The sequence below is a fragment of the Manis pentadactyla genome, chromosome 3 (assembly GCF_030020395.1).
Source record: "Manis pentadactyla isolate mManPen7 chromosome 3, mManPen7.hap1, whole genome shotgun sequence".
In the NCBI taxonomy this organism is placed as follows: domain Eukaryota; kingdom Metazoa; phylum Chordata; class Mammalia; order Pholidota; family Manidae; genus Manis; species Manis pentadactyla.
The window spans coordinates 57716950-57734535 of record NC_080021.1 but is presented as its reverse complement, the minus strand read 5'-3'; the positions used below and the strand labels follow the sequence as shown (position 1 = coordinate 57734535).

Sequence of the window (17586 nt, the reverse complement as noted above, 5' to 3'; positions counted from 1 at the left end):
AAAAGTGGATGGCAAACTCAAAGAAAATCATCCTTCTTTCAACAACATAGATTTGTCTAGGCCAGAAGGTTGGTTATGAGGGTCTCCAAATGTTCTCAAATATTTCAGTAAGTCTAATGGAAATCATGTGTTTTTACCTTAAGATGGGACTGCACAGGGCAACTAAAAGTTCAAGTTTTCTTGACCTCAGCAGACTTTATGACAAGTTATTGTGACAAGACCAATTGTCCGTGCAGATCAGAAATTCTGCTGCTATAAATGTGGTAATCTGACTGGGACTGATGTACTAATGAATAGGGCTCCTGTGCTTTTAAGAGGTCAAGCACACACACGGTTGTAGCTCTCTCTCTCTGGCTCCTTCTAAGAGACAAGGGTAAGCAGGTTGGGGTAGGGCTTGACTCCTCACTTCTCCTACTTCTTTTTCTAATGCCTGTATTACGGGGCACTCCATGTTCAACTAGTAATACAATTTTGGTGATGGAGGAGAGGCCCTAGTTAAGGGCTAAGTATAAATTAATCTTCTGGGCTAGTTTATCATGAGCACTGCATCTCTCAGTTCACAATGAAATGGCTCATATCCCATTTATTACATCCTCTGAGTAAACATGCCCCTTGGAAACTGCACAGAGATGGGGGACTGGCCCAGGCAGGATTCACAGACGGTTCTGCCCATCCTACCACAGCCACCTGGGAGGCCTCCTCTGCCTCAGGTACTTCACAAAGGAAGAACATTCCAGAAGTAGAAGTTGATAAGCAATGAGTGGTAGATCACTTCAGAAAATTATTATTCTTCTAACCACAACTTCAAGGGAGTAAACTGCAGATCGTTCCTGGGCACAGGAGCTAACAGAAAGGAGGGCAATAACCCAGGCTTGGCAGACCAGGGTGCTAATCCTGCTCCACCTAACTTGCTAAGCAACTCTTAACTGGACAAGATTCATAGTCTCACCGTTCATAGTCTGAGTGTCCTTAGTGGGCAAACGAGGGTATTGGATTACTTGCTAATCTCTTTTTCCTTCCAACTTCAGCAGTCTATGATTCAGTGAATGACAACTTTGTCTGGTATCTTTCGCACATGGCTCTTGCTGGAGCCAACAGAGACCATTTGCAAGACACATACTTGTCAGCAAACTGGAATTCAGTGTGTTTTGCACAGTCCCTGCCAAAGTTTTCTTAAAGTCATCTGATAGTCAATATATAGTCTAATAGAAGTGTTCACCATCCCTGAAGAGCTGGCACCCAGAAAGCAGATTCCATTCAATTAACATTTATTGAGCACTGAAAGTGGAAACTTGGATATATATTATCTCATTTAAAAGCCTTTCTTCCCTGTTTTTCAATAGATGAAATCTTGAAAGACATATCAGCAATCTTTCATGTCCAGGGTTTTCCTAAACTTATTATACCAGTAAATTATCAATCCCTTCAGATTCTCCAGTTCTTCTCCCTTAACTAATAACACAAGGCATCCCACAGCACAGGCCTGAGACTTGGTATCTTAGTCCCCAACTATTTTGCCTTTACTGAGGAACAACTCAGTATTGAATCCTTTGTCTATTTGACAGTGTCCTTGGGTTTGTTTTGTTTTATTAAACTTTGGTTAAAGATACTATTTACTGTGCCACTCAGTGCTCCTTACACAAAGGCCCAGGAGACTTGCTTATTTTGGGGGAGGCAGGGGAGTAGAATCTTACCTCGGCAGACAAATTTGTAAGCTTCCTTTGATCAGAAATTGAAAACTGCACAATACAAAGTTTCTCTTGTCTCATTTAAAGCCTAACTTCTTTCATAATAATCAAGCAATACATCTCAGACATTTCAGACACTTCATAGCATCTATTTCTCCATTTCCTCACCTACCCCAAATGCTCTTGGAAATAAATAGGCATATAAATTCCAAATACATATATAGAGATTCCAGTTCAGTGACTAAAGCACAGGTTATGGATGGGAGCCATGCTCCCACTGTGGCCATGCAGCCTCAGGGGTGCTATTTCATTTCTAAGTCAGTACCCTCAGTTGAAGATTGGGGCCATATTGATTCCCAAGTCATAATTTCTCATGAGATACTTCTTCATATAAAGCACTGTATAGTTCCTGGCTTCTAAGTATTCAGCAAATATTCACTCATATTAATGTTATTTTGGAACCCCAATTGTCCTGTATTTCATTCCTATTCTTTTATAGATCTTATCGGTTAACTCTGTTTCCTCCAACCAGTGACCCATGGCTGTCTTACCATCCCTCATCTTCCTGTCCTTACTTTTCATAGATCCCATAGTCCATCATTGTAGTCACAACTGTGCCAACTTCCTCAATAAGATGGTCCTCTGTTTCTTTCCATTGCTCACCCACCTAACTAAATCCAATCCCTGCTGAATCCAGTCTCTGCTTTGTCTACAAGAGACAGTGTAGTATAGGGCAAAGGGTACCAGCTCTAGAGTTAGACTGCCCAGGCCTCCAACCCCTGCTCTACCACCTAACATCAGTGTGTTGCTAAGTTGCTTATCACTTCAGTAAAATGAAGATAATAGTAATAATGCCTGACTCATGGACATGTAATAGGTTTAAAAGAAACTATACACTTATACTTGTACTGACCACAGCAGACATTCAATAAACTTTAGCTAGGATTCTTATTATTATTAATCTGTGCATGAGTCAAAGGAATGAAGTTGGGAAAATCACACACCCAGGCCGTTTGTACCACAAGGGTAAAACCACAAACATCAAACATCAGATGGGTTCTTCATACTGTCTGGCAACTCTATTTGATTTCCCTAATTTATTTGCTCTCCTACAACAACATTTCATGCCTTCAGCTCTTACTTCAAATCTCCTTCACTCTCAGATGATGACCTTTCCTCCTGCCGCACGGGGAAAATAGAAGCCATAAGACAAATACTGTGATCATCATCCAGTACACAAATGGATGTATATGTATCTGGACTGATTTTTTTTTCACCTTCTAATTCAATGGAAGAAAAGTCCTTGTTTCTGTCAAACGTCAACTCCTGTACTTGGTTACAGGTCCCTTCCACCATGACTTTTCCAATGACTTTCCTTCTGTGGTTATGCGTCTTTTCTTTACATCTTCAGTTCCTCCGTAAGGTGACCCCCAGTGATCCTCACCCCCTGGCATTCATGCCCTTGTATATCTCCTCCTATTAAGTGTCGTAGAACCCATGACTCACTTCTAACCAACAGACTACAGCATAGATGATGGAGCACTGTTCCTGTGATGACAGTGCATTACATAAGACCCATTTTGCTAGCAGACAGGTATTAAGATTCTCTTTGCTGGCTCGATGAAGTAAGAGGCCTTGTTGAGGAAGTCCACATGACAAAGTACTACAGAAATATAGGTGGGGGTAGGGGAGAGGGGTCCTAGGAGTTGAGAGAAGCCTCCAGGCAGGGTCAGCAAGAAGCTGGGACCCTCAGACCTACAGGTACAGTTAATGAATTCTGATAACAACCCTAGTGGGCTTGGAAGTGAGTTCTTCCCCAGTCAAGCCTCCTGATGAGAACACAGCCCACTGAACACCTTGATTACAGCACTGTGAGACTGTTCAGAAAGATCTTCTTCCCAAGCTGTATGTCTCAGGTCTCAGATCAAATGTCCCCTCTTCAGGGAGGTCTTCCCATAATAGCTTTCTCCTCTTCCTCCCAGACTCTGATTATCATCATTTTTTTCAGAGTATGCATCACAATCTCATTAGATGTGAACATCTGAAAGGTGCTTGCTGATGTGTTTCACCTGGCACATAGGAGGTGCTCAATAAATATGTGAATAAATGAATGCATAAGTATATATATAAGATGTTGATATTTTTGTGTGCATTAGAATAAAATGATCTTACCATATTCCATTAGAAAATCTCTTCAGATGTGGTGTCAAGATGCCATTAAAGCAGTTAAAAATAATAACAAGTTTCTACTTCAAAATTATAATCAGTGTATACATTTTTGATAAGTGGGTAACAAAAACATTATAAAATGAAGCCCATCTTCAAAGAATTTAACAGATATGTGTTTGGAGATGTGAACAATCACTTTTGATAATGTGAACTATCACACCCTAGCTTTTCCATTTTTTTATAGGTTTGATTTTTTTTTCCTGCATTAGGTTTATTTTGATCACAGAGCATAAATTATAATTAGTTTTTCTATCACAAATTGTGTAGACCACAAGACATATTTCAGTATTTCTGGACAAAAATGCTAAGAAGGCAATACTCTTTTATTACTCAATGTCACTGATCATGTGACTTAATTCCAAACCCAGCTATATGCTGTAGCCATACAATGCAGGCTTTTTTAGCAGCCCTGATAATGAGTGTGGTCATGGTCCGGATTCCAACAAGCAACTGTCAAAAACTATCATTTCAAATGACTACTTGCTGAAAATTTCTCTCTCTCAGATCTGGTACTTCCAGGGTGGTCTAGGAAAGACATTTGTGCCTATGTCTACTCTGGGGATATTCTAAATGCTGATGTTTAGCGTTTCTTTGGAACCACAATTTCATGTTTTGAGCAGCTGGGGTTTTTTTTTGCAAGCCCCAGATTTTTTTTTTAAGTCTCTATTAAGCTCGCCTGTTTATGTATTTTTTCTTCCTGATATACCAATATCTTTCTGAAAACCCCATAGTTAACTCAGCTGATTTTTAAGAATTGTTCTTGAGAAAAAGCACTCACTCCCTAGCTTACCACTTGCTGCCCTCAAAACTTCTTAGCAACATACACTCTGCATGAACCCCAACGTGGCTTGCTTTGTCCAATAGCATGCCTGAAAGCCCAGCCAGTCAGTTGTGCAATAATAAACCCCTTATCTCCTGAAGATACACAAACGGAAAGATCTCTCGGTGCTTCAGTGCACAAGAGATTCTGCTAGAATGCTCAGCAGAAACTCAAATCCATTTTCAATGCCAACCCCTACCCTCACCCCCACTTCTCCGATTTCCTCTTTTTTTTTCCTATTTGCAATTTTGAGGAGGGATGAAAACCAAAATGCTAAACAATGTCGAGTTTAAACAGGGGAGGGAGTGGAGTGGGGGTAGGGGGTACTTCTGCCAAAAACTGCCAGCAAATGCATGCAGAAACCAAGGGCTCGGTTTTTGCTGTACCGGGCTTACCGGTTCCCTTACAAGCGCCTGTGAGGGAAACTCATCAACAATTGTTCTTGGATGAAGAAGGGATTGAGAGATTGGCAAGAGAAGCCGCTGTTAGTTTCAATAAGCTTGACTAGCCCTCAAAACACGGAAAAGGGGACCCCCCTGCTTCCCCAGGGAAGAAAAAAAATCTCATTCCCTCCTACCTTGCCCGTCCCCATAGGGCGCAAACCGGCTTCCGCCTCGTCCCATCTCTTAAGTTCCCTACCTCACCAGCGAGAAGAGTCCTTTCCCCGCACCCACACGAGACAAACCCGAGCCGGCCTCTGAGGGACGGGGGAGGGCCGCCTGGGAAAGGAGCTGGGGGCCCGAGGCATGAGCTCCGTGGCCCCCTCGCCGCGCCGCCGGCGCCGCCTGACACACCCCTCCCGGCCGCTGTGCGCCGGCCCCAGTCCCCGGCCTCGGCCCGCGCCTCGTCCTCGGGCCCGGGCCCGGGCCCGTCCCTCCCAGGGCCGGCGCCCCCGCGCCCGCACCGCGCCCGGCACGCACCTTCAGCGCGCCCCGGGCCGGGCCCTTGGCCACCGCGCGGCCGGGGTCGAGGGGCCCGAAGCGCTCCTCGCCATCCTCGTCGTCGTCGTCGCCGTCCACCACCTCGACGACCGCCTCCTCGTCCTCGTCCTCCTCGTCGTCCTCGTCCTCCTCCGCGGCCCCGCGGGGCTTCTCCTCCACCCGCCCGAGCCCTCTCCGCCGCCTGCTCCCGCCGTCCTCGTCCTCATCTTCCTCCCCCAGAAGCAGCAGCACCGGCGACGAGGCGGCGACGGCGCCGGCGGCCCGAGGGGGGCCGGTCCCCGCGCTGCGCGGCGGCGGCAGCGGCGGCCTCCAGCTCTCCGGGGCCGGGCCCGGGGCGGCGGGCGGGAGCCCGGGCAGGGCGCCTTCCCGGGCGGGCGCCTGCAGCGCGGCGCCCCCCCGGCGGCTGCCCAGGCTGGAGCGCTTGGCGAGACGCCGCGCCTGCATGCCTGACCGCGGGCTGCCGGCCGCCGCGCGGGGCTGCAGAGTTTGTCACCTCCTCCTCCTCCTCTTCCTCCTCCTCCTCTTCCTCCCTGGGCGGCCGCTGAGGTCGCAGGCGCCCGGGGCGCGGGGCTGCGGGGGGCTGCAGGGGGCTGCGGGAGCCGCCTCCCCGGGCTTGCAGCTGCCACTGGCTGCAGAGGCGCGGGCGCCGCCTTCGCTGGACCGGCCCGCGGGGACGCCGGCGGCCGGCAGCTACAGCGGGGCGGCGCGGCGGCCGCGGGCGGGGGTGGGTGTGAGCGAGCAGCGCGCTGCCGCCTCCGCCGCCTCCGCCCCCGAGCCGCGGGCCGCGCTGCGCTCCATGCGGCCGGCGGCCGGGCCCGCGCGCGCCTCTCCCGGCCGGCTGCGCCCTCGCGGTCCGGGCCTACAGCTGCCGTCCCTCGGCGCGAGCTGTTTGTGTTGTGTGTTTTTCACCACCTCCCCCCTCTTCGCGAGCCGTTCCTCACAGCTCTCCGGGCCCCCCGTTCAGACAAAACCCGGACTGGATTTATTTCACCTACCCACAGCCTCCGAAAATCTGGTGCTTCGAAGCTTGTGGCTCAGATGCTGGCGCAAACGCTTCCCTAGTAGTTGATTACTCCCCTTGGAGTGAGGAGGCTTAGGCTTTGCTGGAAGTAAGGTCGTCGGTCAAACTCAGACTTTGAAGGAAGAGATTTGCCGCAGGTCATTTTAATGGTCTCCAACGTGCATGGCGACTGCTCTTGAGTTTATGTGAAATCGGGGAAGGTGAACCAATCCGAGATTTGGGGCCGATTCCTAATATAAATCATCAGACTCATTTGGATTTTTGATACACTGTTTCATGACGTTGCATGCCAACCTCTCATTTTTGAATACACTATTCTATGCCCTGCTTTTTGAGTTCTCTTGGCACTGTGCGAAGTCTGAAAATCTGTCTGCTTTTATTTCTGCTTGTTTACCTTGAGTGCCCGAACATAATGGGTAAATTCCAAGAAGTTTCCGGCTCTCACCATTTAATCTGTAGACTACTGGCACTGTCCAGACCTGTCAAGAAACAAGCAGGAGTGAGGATGGCTTGTTATTTAAAAATATGAATATAGGTAAAATCAAGGCTGGAAACCAAGCACTTAACTAGTTTGTCATACAATTAATGACATCACTTTATGAGGATTTTTAGGTGTGACAAAGAAAAGATATTTGCTACTGTTTGGGGTTAGGTTATATAGGAAGCCATACTCTTTGCATTCAAATCATATGCCAAATTCCACCTCTGTAGGTGAGGGTTGCAGAGGGTCTAACTCATAAACTACTCTGGCAGGCATCTGCACACGGCCAGTGTAAAGTATGTCCTCACTCTCAGCTTCCTTGCATTGTAATTACTGTGGGAGGTTTAACATCATGTTAAACACTTGAAGGGAGCTCACTGAGTGCTCATTCATGGTGTCTTCCAGCTGTTGAACATTTCCACCGAGGTGATGACAAAGATTCTAAAATGGACCTTTTGTTCTCCCAAAAGCAGATTAGCCTTCTGATATACCTGTTTCAGGTAAAGACACTCCCATTTTAATCATTCAGGCACAGAATAATGCTATCATTTAACTCCTTCTCTGCCTTATCCATAAAGGTAGTTGTCCACACGTCCAATCCATTGTTCTTTCTGAAATGCCTCTTGAAACTACCCCTTCCTTTCCATTCTCAGACCTCCCACAGTACTTCATGACTGCAGAAGTGAGTTTCCAACAGAGCTCTCAACACCAGTTTCTCAGCGACACACCATTCTCCTGACCACCTCCAGATACCACCACCAGATTCATCTTCCCTAAACTCCATTCAGATCATGGTGTTTCCTGTTGAACTTTTCATTTGTAAATATTCCATTCAATAATTCAAAGAGAGAAACTTTCCAGAGAGAAACTTTAGATCATTTTAAGAGGTGGGTGTGCTTGATCAAAGCATGGAACAGCAGGGCCCAGCCTGCAAGTGGACTAATCAGTATCAGCGAGTGTTTACAAAGAATGGAGAGGAGTTACTGAAGTGGTTTCATTCCAGTTACAAGAACTTTACCTTGGCCCACTTGGGAGACAATTTTACAGAGAGGCAGCAAGATCTCTCTCTGGCCAGGGAGAATAATGATCAGGGTCAAGGGCGTAGCTGACAGATATGAGGAGGGTGATAAAAGAAAACAAATGTGTGAGACAAGTGGGCTAATTGTTAGATATACAGTCTCAGAAGTTGGAGTGCCTGGGTTCAAGTCCTGATTCTGGAATTTACCACAGCTATGCTTTTACTCACCCTCTCTCTATACCTCACTTTCCTCATCTGTAAAGTGGGGATAATAGTAGTATCTATCTAATAGTAAAGTTGTTTTGGAGAATAATGTGTTAATATATGTAAATTACCTTAGAAGAGTGCCTGGCACAGGGAAGGCCTCTAAGAGGGCTTGTATTGAATGTATTGAGAGCTGTATATGAGCAAGGTGGCTTGGGATACTCTCAAAGAATAACAAGGTAACTCTTTTTAGTAAGCTCAGAATTGTCAATATGCATTTAAAGCTGGACTACATCTTAATGGAAAGGTTGCAGTCAGGCCAGGAATAAAGCTTTTTACATCTGAAATTGCCGCCAATGGAACAAAATAAATGTTTTCCTGAAAACTAGAGGAAAAGTCAGAATTCAGTGAGTCAGTGATTGGTGTTTGTGGTGTAGTGGCAGAGGCTGTAACACCACTATACGTTCTTTCAGCATTGCTATATATGCTTTGAAATCAGCTTCTTCTTTCTCTCAGGCCACCTCAGAGGAGCCCCCACACACCTATTCTCTGGCCCTACCAGGCCCGAGAGACCGCCCTCAGAATGGTAGAAAAAGCCTGGCTTTAGAATTGAGACAATTAAGTGAAAGCTAATGTCACAAAACAGGTTTGGCCCAAGACTGGCTTTGAGGGATGAGAAGGATCTAGACAGTCAGGGAAAGCAGCATTATCCAGGCAAGCTCAGGCTCATGAAATCAGAGGACATAGGGTGGGAAGTAAAATAAAATTACCTAATTCATCAGGAATCAAGAAATGTCTCAAGATATGGGCTCATAACACACTGCCCTCATGGGCCCAGAAGTCAAGAAATATATCCTGATGCCAAGCAAGCTGAGAGAAGTTGTTGCTGCTTTGCTTCCCCAGGTTCCCTTAGCATAACACATTTTTACTTCCAAAACTAGGAAGGCTCGCCACTGAGGATGAGGTGTGCCTCTGAGTCACAGGATAAGGAAGGCCCATGTCTTCCAGACATCATCATTTGAAACATTCCATCATTCATCTGATATGTATTTATTGAGCTCTGCTGAGTGCTAGGCCTTGTCCTTGGCACTGGTGCACAGCAGTGAACAAATAACTGGGGAGGGGAGTAGAAAATAACCAAAGAAAATAAGTGAACTATGTGGTGTCATAGATGCAGTAAGTGCTATAGGAAAAATAAAGCAGAGGATGGAGTAGAGAGTGCTGGAAGTTTAATATAAAGAAATAAATATTTATACTTATTTAATAAACTTAATTTCTTATTATTTCATTATTATTTATTACTTTTTATGTATAATTGTAATTGATTATTACATATATATTTAATATATTTCATATATATTTCATATTATATTTAATATAAATATATTAAAACAAACATTAGAACACTGTGCAGTATAATGTAAAATTTGAATGGAAACTTGCAGCACTGGGCCTTTTCAAGCGTTACAGTGAACTCCATCTTCACCCCTTGGGATAGGATCCTTTCTCATCTGTGCCCAGCAGGCTTTAGCTGAGCAGTCTGAGAAGCCCTGATGACAAAGACTGAGAATGGGCTTCGGAATAAGTGCCGCACCATAACCACAGAGCAACTGGCTGCCTCATGCCTGGTTTCTTCTGATCCAAAATGGTTCTTAAGCCTTTGAATTATGAGCCCCAAAGATACCCAAAGCTTTTTTTTAAAAATCATGTATCTGAGTTGTATAAAGTAAATCAGATTCAATGTGACATTTTGCTTAATTTTTTAAAATTCAAAGTTCAGAAAAATAATAATCATGCTCTCCAAATTATGAGGTATAACCACCACCAGGGCAGATACACACAAACTTTTAACCACCAGCAATAGTTCTTTTATGTCTTCATGAACCTGAAACAGTTGGATTCCTTGAGAGTGGTAAGTAGCACCTTTTAAAAATTACTTTAAAGCTAAAAATAAAATTTTGCCCATTAAACAGTTTATAAAAGTGAGATTAGGTTAGTTTTTCCACACTTCTGGGAAACTTAAAAATGATTTCAGATGATGACTGCTATCCCGCCACATGAAGAAAAGATTAAGAGAATCACTCATCTATTACAACCTTCATGGGGAAAGCCTAAGGCAAGCCTAAACTTCCACCCAGATAAATGTTTCTTCCATGAGCAATTAACTTAAACCCTCTTTAACAAACACAGTGTACTTGGAACATAGTTCTTCAAAATACTTCCAGAGGCTTAGATTTTTTTTTTAAGTGAGTATAAGAATGATGAAATTACTTTCTTTTCTATGTAGGACATACTTACTATTTCGGCATGTATATGTGTGTGTGAGAGAGAGATTGAGTGAAAGAGGATGAGAGAGAAAAGGGAGAGAGATTCTGTCTCTGTTGTTTCCTATCACTTTAGTCATCTCATACTGATACTTGAAAAGCAATAGAAGGAACACTGACTGGGATCCCAGAGCTGTGGGCCCAGCCCTGCTCTGGGGATGGCTAGCCATGTGACACTAGTGAAGCCCCCTGGTCTCTGCACAGTTCACAACTCAAAGATGAATGAGTGCACTCTTTAAGGTCTCTCAACCTTGAGTTCCATGATACAACATACTGAGCTGACATGTGTTTTAAGATTAAGCCAAATGCCCATTATTAAAAATCCACAAATTGAGTCTAATATGTGCATACAGATATATGTGGATATGTTTATTTATAGACATCTTTTCTAAGCCAGTTTGAGGAGCTGTATCTGCCATATCTGTTCTATCAACATCACCCTTAATTTCATGTGCTTTCCCTGCTTTGCTGGGCGTGCAAAAATTATGAAATTAATCATATCCTTGCTACCATCTTATTTTGCTAGTAATTTTTTTGGTAATAAGATGCCCTAACGACTACAAACCAAGTAATTGCTATTTTTATATTATTTGTATTAATATCCTGTTGCACAAAGTGAAGATTGACTCAGTCTAAGAAGTATATTTACTTCCCACTAATGGTATTTTCATATTTCTTAAGCTTTTCTCTCATCTTCCTTTTCTCATAGCTTTTCTCATCCAGGACCCTTCTGAAATATGTAACTGAAATATTACTCTAAAGGAAAAAAGGGGTGAAGGGATTTCTCAGCTTGGGTACTCAACCACAGATGGGCCTGACCTTAGGGAAAATTAGACCTGGGGCTTATGTGATGTGTGGTCCTCTGCCTTTTTCTGTCTGTCTCTCGGAGTGTGTGTGTGTGTGTGTCACTTATTTCATTATCTCCTCTGCTAGAACCAGGTCTATAGGCAGCCTCTGGCTACATACCTGTGAGCCTTGTGACTAAGGACAAGAGGAGCTCTTTGCTACCTGCAGCAGTAAGGAAATTCCACTGAAGGGCTCTGACTGCCCTGTTGGGATGGTGCGTCCACATCTGTGCCAAGGGTCAAATGCTGTGATTGGCAGACCTCACCAAACCACGTGCTTAAAGGGAAAAAGGATGGTTACTGTACTTGGCAGAAAAAGAACATAAAAGACTTCCATATGTTATAAATACAACCAATACTTTCCAAAATCTGAAACATACAAACAATTCAAAGGAAAAAGAATCACACCTAATCTCCCTACCCAAAGACAACCACTGTTATCATTTAGGTATTATTTTGCTAGTTATTTTTTTGCATCTTTTCTATGCATCACTGGTTATTTTTTGTTTTGTATTGTTTTTCCACCTGGTTTTATAATATAAGGTTTTCTCTCACATGTGGCAGTATAACTTGTTGATGGATTGTGAGCTAGTAGGAAAAAAGTAAATCATGAAAATATTTCAAGAAAATGTGTGTAAATATTTTTATAATCACTGGGAAGTGACAGCCATTTTAAGCAGGTATCAAGTCAGAGCCACAGCAAAAGGCTGATAAACTTGATACAGAAAGCCATTAAACTTTTTGAGAAGAGCACCATTAAAAAGTTTTAAAGTAGGTGAAAGGCAATTAGAAAACATTTTCAACATAAAACCAAGGATTAATATACAAATAATTCAGTATTATTAAACAGTTAAATACACTATTCACCTATGAGACAGGTAGAAATTTCAAAGCTTTGATAATATTCAGTGTTACTGAGACTGTGAAGAAATAGGTACTTTTGAATACTACTGCAATATCTCTCATCATTTTAGAATGCACTTGTTATTTGAAGCCAACAATTTCTCTTCTAGCTACTTACCCTAGAGAAACACTGGTACAGGGGCACAAAGGAGCACAGACAGGGTGCTTGTTGCAGCACTGGTTTTAACAGCAAAATACTGAAAACAACATAAGTATTTAGCAAAAGGAGAATGGTCTAGAAAGAAGTCTGTGTGAATTACTGTATGAACCATGGTGCAGCAGCAAAAAAGGGTGGGGGAAGTGGCTATGTGCTATAAGGGTAAGTGCTCAAATTTTTAAGTGAAAAGGGCAAGTTATAAGATATTTAAACATGATCTTATTTGTGTTTAAAGAGAAACCCCACAAAATATACCATATACTTCTCCATGGAGTGATTTCAGATGGAAAGATGGATAGACGGATGGGAAAGTCTGAGGATGTCTCCCAACCTCGGAGGAAGTAAATGGGGATTAAGGGAAGAGGTAAAGAAGGTCTCCTACTTTCTATATTTTTGACTTTTTAAAAAGATTGTATTCAAATATTACATAGTTCACTTTAAAATAAAGAGTGAAAACTATTAATAGCATAATTTTTGCTACAGAATATTCTGTCAAGCCATAGTGCCATGACTGCACCACATCTTGCTATTTTAGATAGGGTGTTGTCAAAACCTTTCTACGGAAAGCATTATACATCTTTTGGATTTTTTCCTTAGGATCAGCTCCAGAAGTGGCATCAGTGGTCAGACTGTGCACATTTTGTTAACACTTTTTACTAGATGGCTTTCTGAAGGAGTTTCCACATTTTATATTCTGACAACCATGGGAATGTGGCTGGTTTCCTGCATTCTTGCTTGCTTTGATCATATCTCACTCTTTCCGTCTTTCTTTCTCTTTGCTACTTCGATAAATGTTCCATCAAATCTCATTTTATTTTAATTTATTTCTTTGATCAATAATAAAGGAAAGTATTTCCCCATGTGTTCAAGTTTTATTTCGCATTCAGAGAACTGTTTTTAATCCTTTTCCCATATGCCTAAAAGATCCTGGGGTTTCCTTTCCACTTGTATGAGCTCTTCACATTAAAAATCCTATTGTAATATTTTTTTGCAAGTACTTCCCTAGCTTTGTTTTTCTTTAAATTTCTTCTTGCTGTCTTCCCCAAAGCTTTAGATGTACCCATAGGCCTTTCTTTGCTGATTTTATTTACAAATTCTTATCACTGTTTCTCCACCAAGGCTTGTAATAATAACTTCTGCTAGACTTCATTCTTTATCATTTCCCTTCAATTCTTGTTTTCGTTTTAACATTTTTTTTTTCAGCAAGGCTCCAGTTTTGTTTATATGCTTATCCAACATAATAATTTCTGCATACCAACAGTATGTGCTATTGCTGGGATGAATTCTTAAAATGAGGTTTTCAAATCTGATATTCATTTCCTTAGCTATTGATTACATACCTTCCTATCTGTTTTTCGGTTCATAGCTCTTGGTCAATCCTTTCATTCCAATAGAAATATTTATAAGTTTAAATCATCGTCATCATCATCTGTGTCCTATCTCTAACAACTAACACTTTTCAAAATACTACACCTGGCCTCTTCAACAGATTTAACATCAATACAAATGTGAGCATACAAATGGTTCACCTGCTAGAGTATTCTGCAATAACGGAAGTGGTCTATATCTGCATTGTCCAGTATGACAGTCACTCACCATGTGAGGCTATGGAGCCCTTGAAATGTATCTAGTACAAACAAGGGACTAAATTTTTAATCACATTTCATTTTTATTAAGTTTCAAAGCTACATGTAGCTAGTGGCTATGGTTTTGGGTAGTACAGCCTCAGACCTTCCAAGGGGCATTTTCTACTTTACAGATCTATTTTCAGGTGAACCTGATTGAGCTAATTAAGCAAAGAGAAATCACCCTCATGATACTTTGCTGTAAATCCAGAGTGCAAACTACCATGTTTTTCATCTACCTGCCTAATGTTAAAAGCTAATATTTTTGCATTATGAGCTTATATTTAATAATTCTCATTTATTACCTTCATCAGTCTTTCAATTAAGCTATTTTCAGGCTTGAGGGTGGAAAGAGGTCAAAGCTCCTAATCTATTCCCTCTGCCTCCAGTACTATTTTTAACTACACCATTTTAGTTCCTATGTTTGTTATTTTATTTTCAAGCTATTCCAGGAGAAGAAGTACCTGACTTAACCACAGCAACCTATAATAAGAGTCTTGAAAGCCATAAGCACATGCTGACATAAATGACCCTGGGATTTCTTAAAAGCTACTTGTAAATTTCTTTTTGTTGTTGTTATTGTTATGCCTGTTCATATGAAAAAAATGAGAGACAGAATTTTATGAAGAGTCGAAAAACACCTCAGTGCCGCCATACTTACTAGGGTATAGAATTGTCCATTGTAGACAGAAAGCCTGTCCTCCTGGACCACATGCATGGGTGAAGGAGGGCAGGAGTTGGGGAGCAGTGGTCTTGTGACCATCTTACGTCTCTTGCACTATGGATGTAGAGGTTCTTGTAATTTTTTTCCCCTCATCTCTGCAAAAGGGGTGGTAGAGCTCTCTGTCCACTTCCTATATATAAACCCCACTATGCCCCCGCCCCCCAGTGGTTCCACCTGTTTACCCAGTAACAGCCAGTCCTGCCACTTGATGCATTGCTTCTTCTTGCCCTGTGCTAGGCAAATCTGACTCCAAGACCCTTGGCCTAAGCTGAAATTTCAAACACAACTTGGTACAAATACTGTCATTTCTTCCTCCTTTCCAGAAGTTAATAAGAGGGCAGAGAAGAAAATGAAGCCAAACAGAAAAGGAGGCAGAAGAAAAAAGAAGAGGCAAAAAGTATGAGCAGCAAGGAAAGATAAGAATAGTCTCAGATCTTTGGTAATTTACTGTTACATATAATAATCCACCCATAAAAGGTTTCTCTCTATTTAGCCTAAGCATGTCCTTCAGAAATTTAGGGCTATTTTCCCTTATTCAATTCTCAGTGAAGAGAAAAAAAGCTAGTTATGATCTTGGATATGAAAATAATGATGTTTACTATTTTTTTCTAAAGCTTTCCCAATAGGTTTTCAAAATAGAGTTTTAGCCACCATAATGTAGTCATTTCACCCATGTTGTTTTATGAGGTTTTCTTAAAACACTACTTCTATATTATTCTACTATTAGTGGTGCTGTTTTCCTGTTAGCTTCCCTCATTCTCACTTTATGTTCAGCTTGTTGTTGTCAGTGACCTCTGTATCTCTTTAATGCACCTTGCAAATCATCAGACATTGCCTACCCAGGGTATTTATATTTCTAGAATCTAAAATCTGGTGTTGCCCTAAGTGTGTGAGCTGCCATCTTTTTAAATAACATCCTTTTACTCAGGCCTATAGTTATTCCAGGCCAGTACTGACTACATAATTTGCAGGGCCCAAAGTAATATGAATATGTAGGGCTCCTCTATCAGAATTATCATTAATTTCAAGAGACAGACTAGCAGGTCATTAAACCAAACATGGGTGCTTCTAAACGTGGGGCCCTGGGTAGCAGTTTGCATGCCCACAAAGTGAGCTCTGTTTCCAGCCTTGTCAGATGGCATGGAAAGACAGATATAATAAACCATGGGCAAAACTTCATGTGCCAGGGTCTCTTTCACTTCCTTTTATCCAGATTCTTTGCTTCCTTGGAGAAGGAGACTCCTTCAATGTTAAGAATTGAGTGTTATTTTGTGCTTGGATGTTGGGGATTCAGAACCTACCTGTACTAAGAAGATTTGGAATCCTAGAAACACTGAAGAATTTTGAGCAGCAGGGGATGTGGTTCAATGTGCAGGCTAGGAGGGTTATTCTGTCGGCAGCATGGAAGACAGACTGGACAGGAATGGCTCAGAGGGCCAGGCAGTTCTGCCTTAGTCCATGTGAGAAATGAAGAGAGTCTGAACTTAAATTGCAACAGAGGGTAAAGAGAGGAGAGGGCTGATTTGAGAAATACATACAAAGCAGAAATCAACTAAACCTGGTGACCAGCAGGACTGGGTGACACGAGAGGAGAAGGAACCACAGTACTCACAGTACTAGGCTCACCTTAGAGATAGTTACAGAACTAGGGGAAGCAGTGGGAAGCAGGCTGGGTGGGGAAGATGGTACCATGTGTGGAAATGTTGAATTTGAGATGCCTGTGGACATCCAGGTCAAGTAGTGTAATAGGTTTTTATTGTTTTTTTTTTTGACATTTATAGATCTGGAAAGGATATACAAATTTAGGAGCTGCAATTTTTCTAGACCACCTTAGCCATCAGATCCATTGTTTGCTCTTCCCCAGTTCCACTTCTCAGGGTCTAATGGCTGGGTTTGGCCAAAAAAAGGTAGTGGTGGGACATTGGAAAGAATAAGCCAGAAGTCAGAAAATTTCTCCTCCTCTCTGCTCTAGGGTGTCCTGCCTTTAAGTGGGCTCATCCCCTCAGAGGCTCCAGTTCCCGCATGTAGACCAGTGGTTCCAGTTGCCACCAAATCACCAGTCACTGTCCATTGTACAGTCTCACCTCTTTTTTCATTCCTCCAGCGTAGGTGGGTAGCAGTTTCCTGTCACTAATTTCCAGGTTGTCGCAATACCTCTTGCTTGTTTTCTCAGCTCTTGCATCACCTATGGGGATGAAATTCCTTGTGTTTTAAATTTAGAGTGTTTTCTCTTTTCCTGCTTGGATCTTGCCCAATACAGGGCTCATTCGCATACACAGATGTATGCTAAAGTAATTGAAAGCATTTTGAGATTGTAGGTTAGGACTGAAAATTGCTGATTGAGTTGGGTAACAAGTTGGTGATATTAATAAAAGCATTTTTAGAGGACTCGTGAGAATGAAAACCAGATTGCACTGGGTTTTTTAAATGACTGGGAATTAAGAAAGTAATGAGTGCACATTTCAGGGTTGTTTTTTTCTAGAAATTTAACTATTAAAGGAAGGAGTGAAGGAGACAGGATAAAGGGGTTTTTTTTTGAGATGGAAAAGATTTCAGTACGATTAAAATAAAAGATAGGAAAACAGGAATTAAGATGATAAAGCAAA

The 17586-nt window shown here is 42.4% G+C and overlaps 1 protein-coding gene across 1 annotated transcript in view; it reads right to left on the bottom strand.

Annotated features, from left to right (window-relative positions):
- The window catches only part of ZNF704 (zinc finger protein 704), a 222127-nt gene extending 215914 nt beyond the window's left edge, over window positions 1-6213 (bottom strand). The window contains exon 1 of the mRNA XM_036919445.2: window positions 5658-6213. Within this exon, the coding sequence (XP_036775340.2) occupies window positions 5658-6122 (465 nt within the window). The 5' untranslated portion in view covers window positions 6123-6213. The remainder of the gene's footprint in view (window positions 1-5657) is intronic.
- Window positions 6214-17586: the final 11373 nt, after the last annotated feature.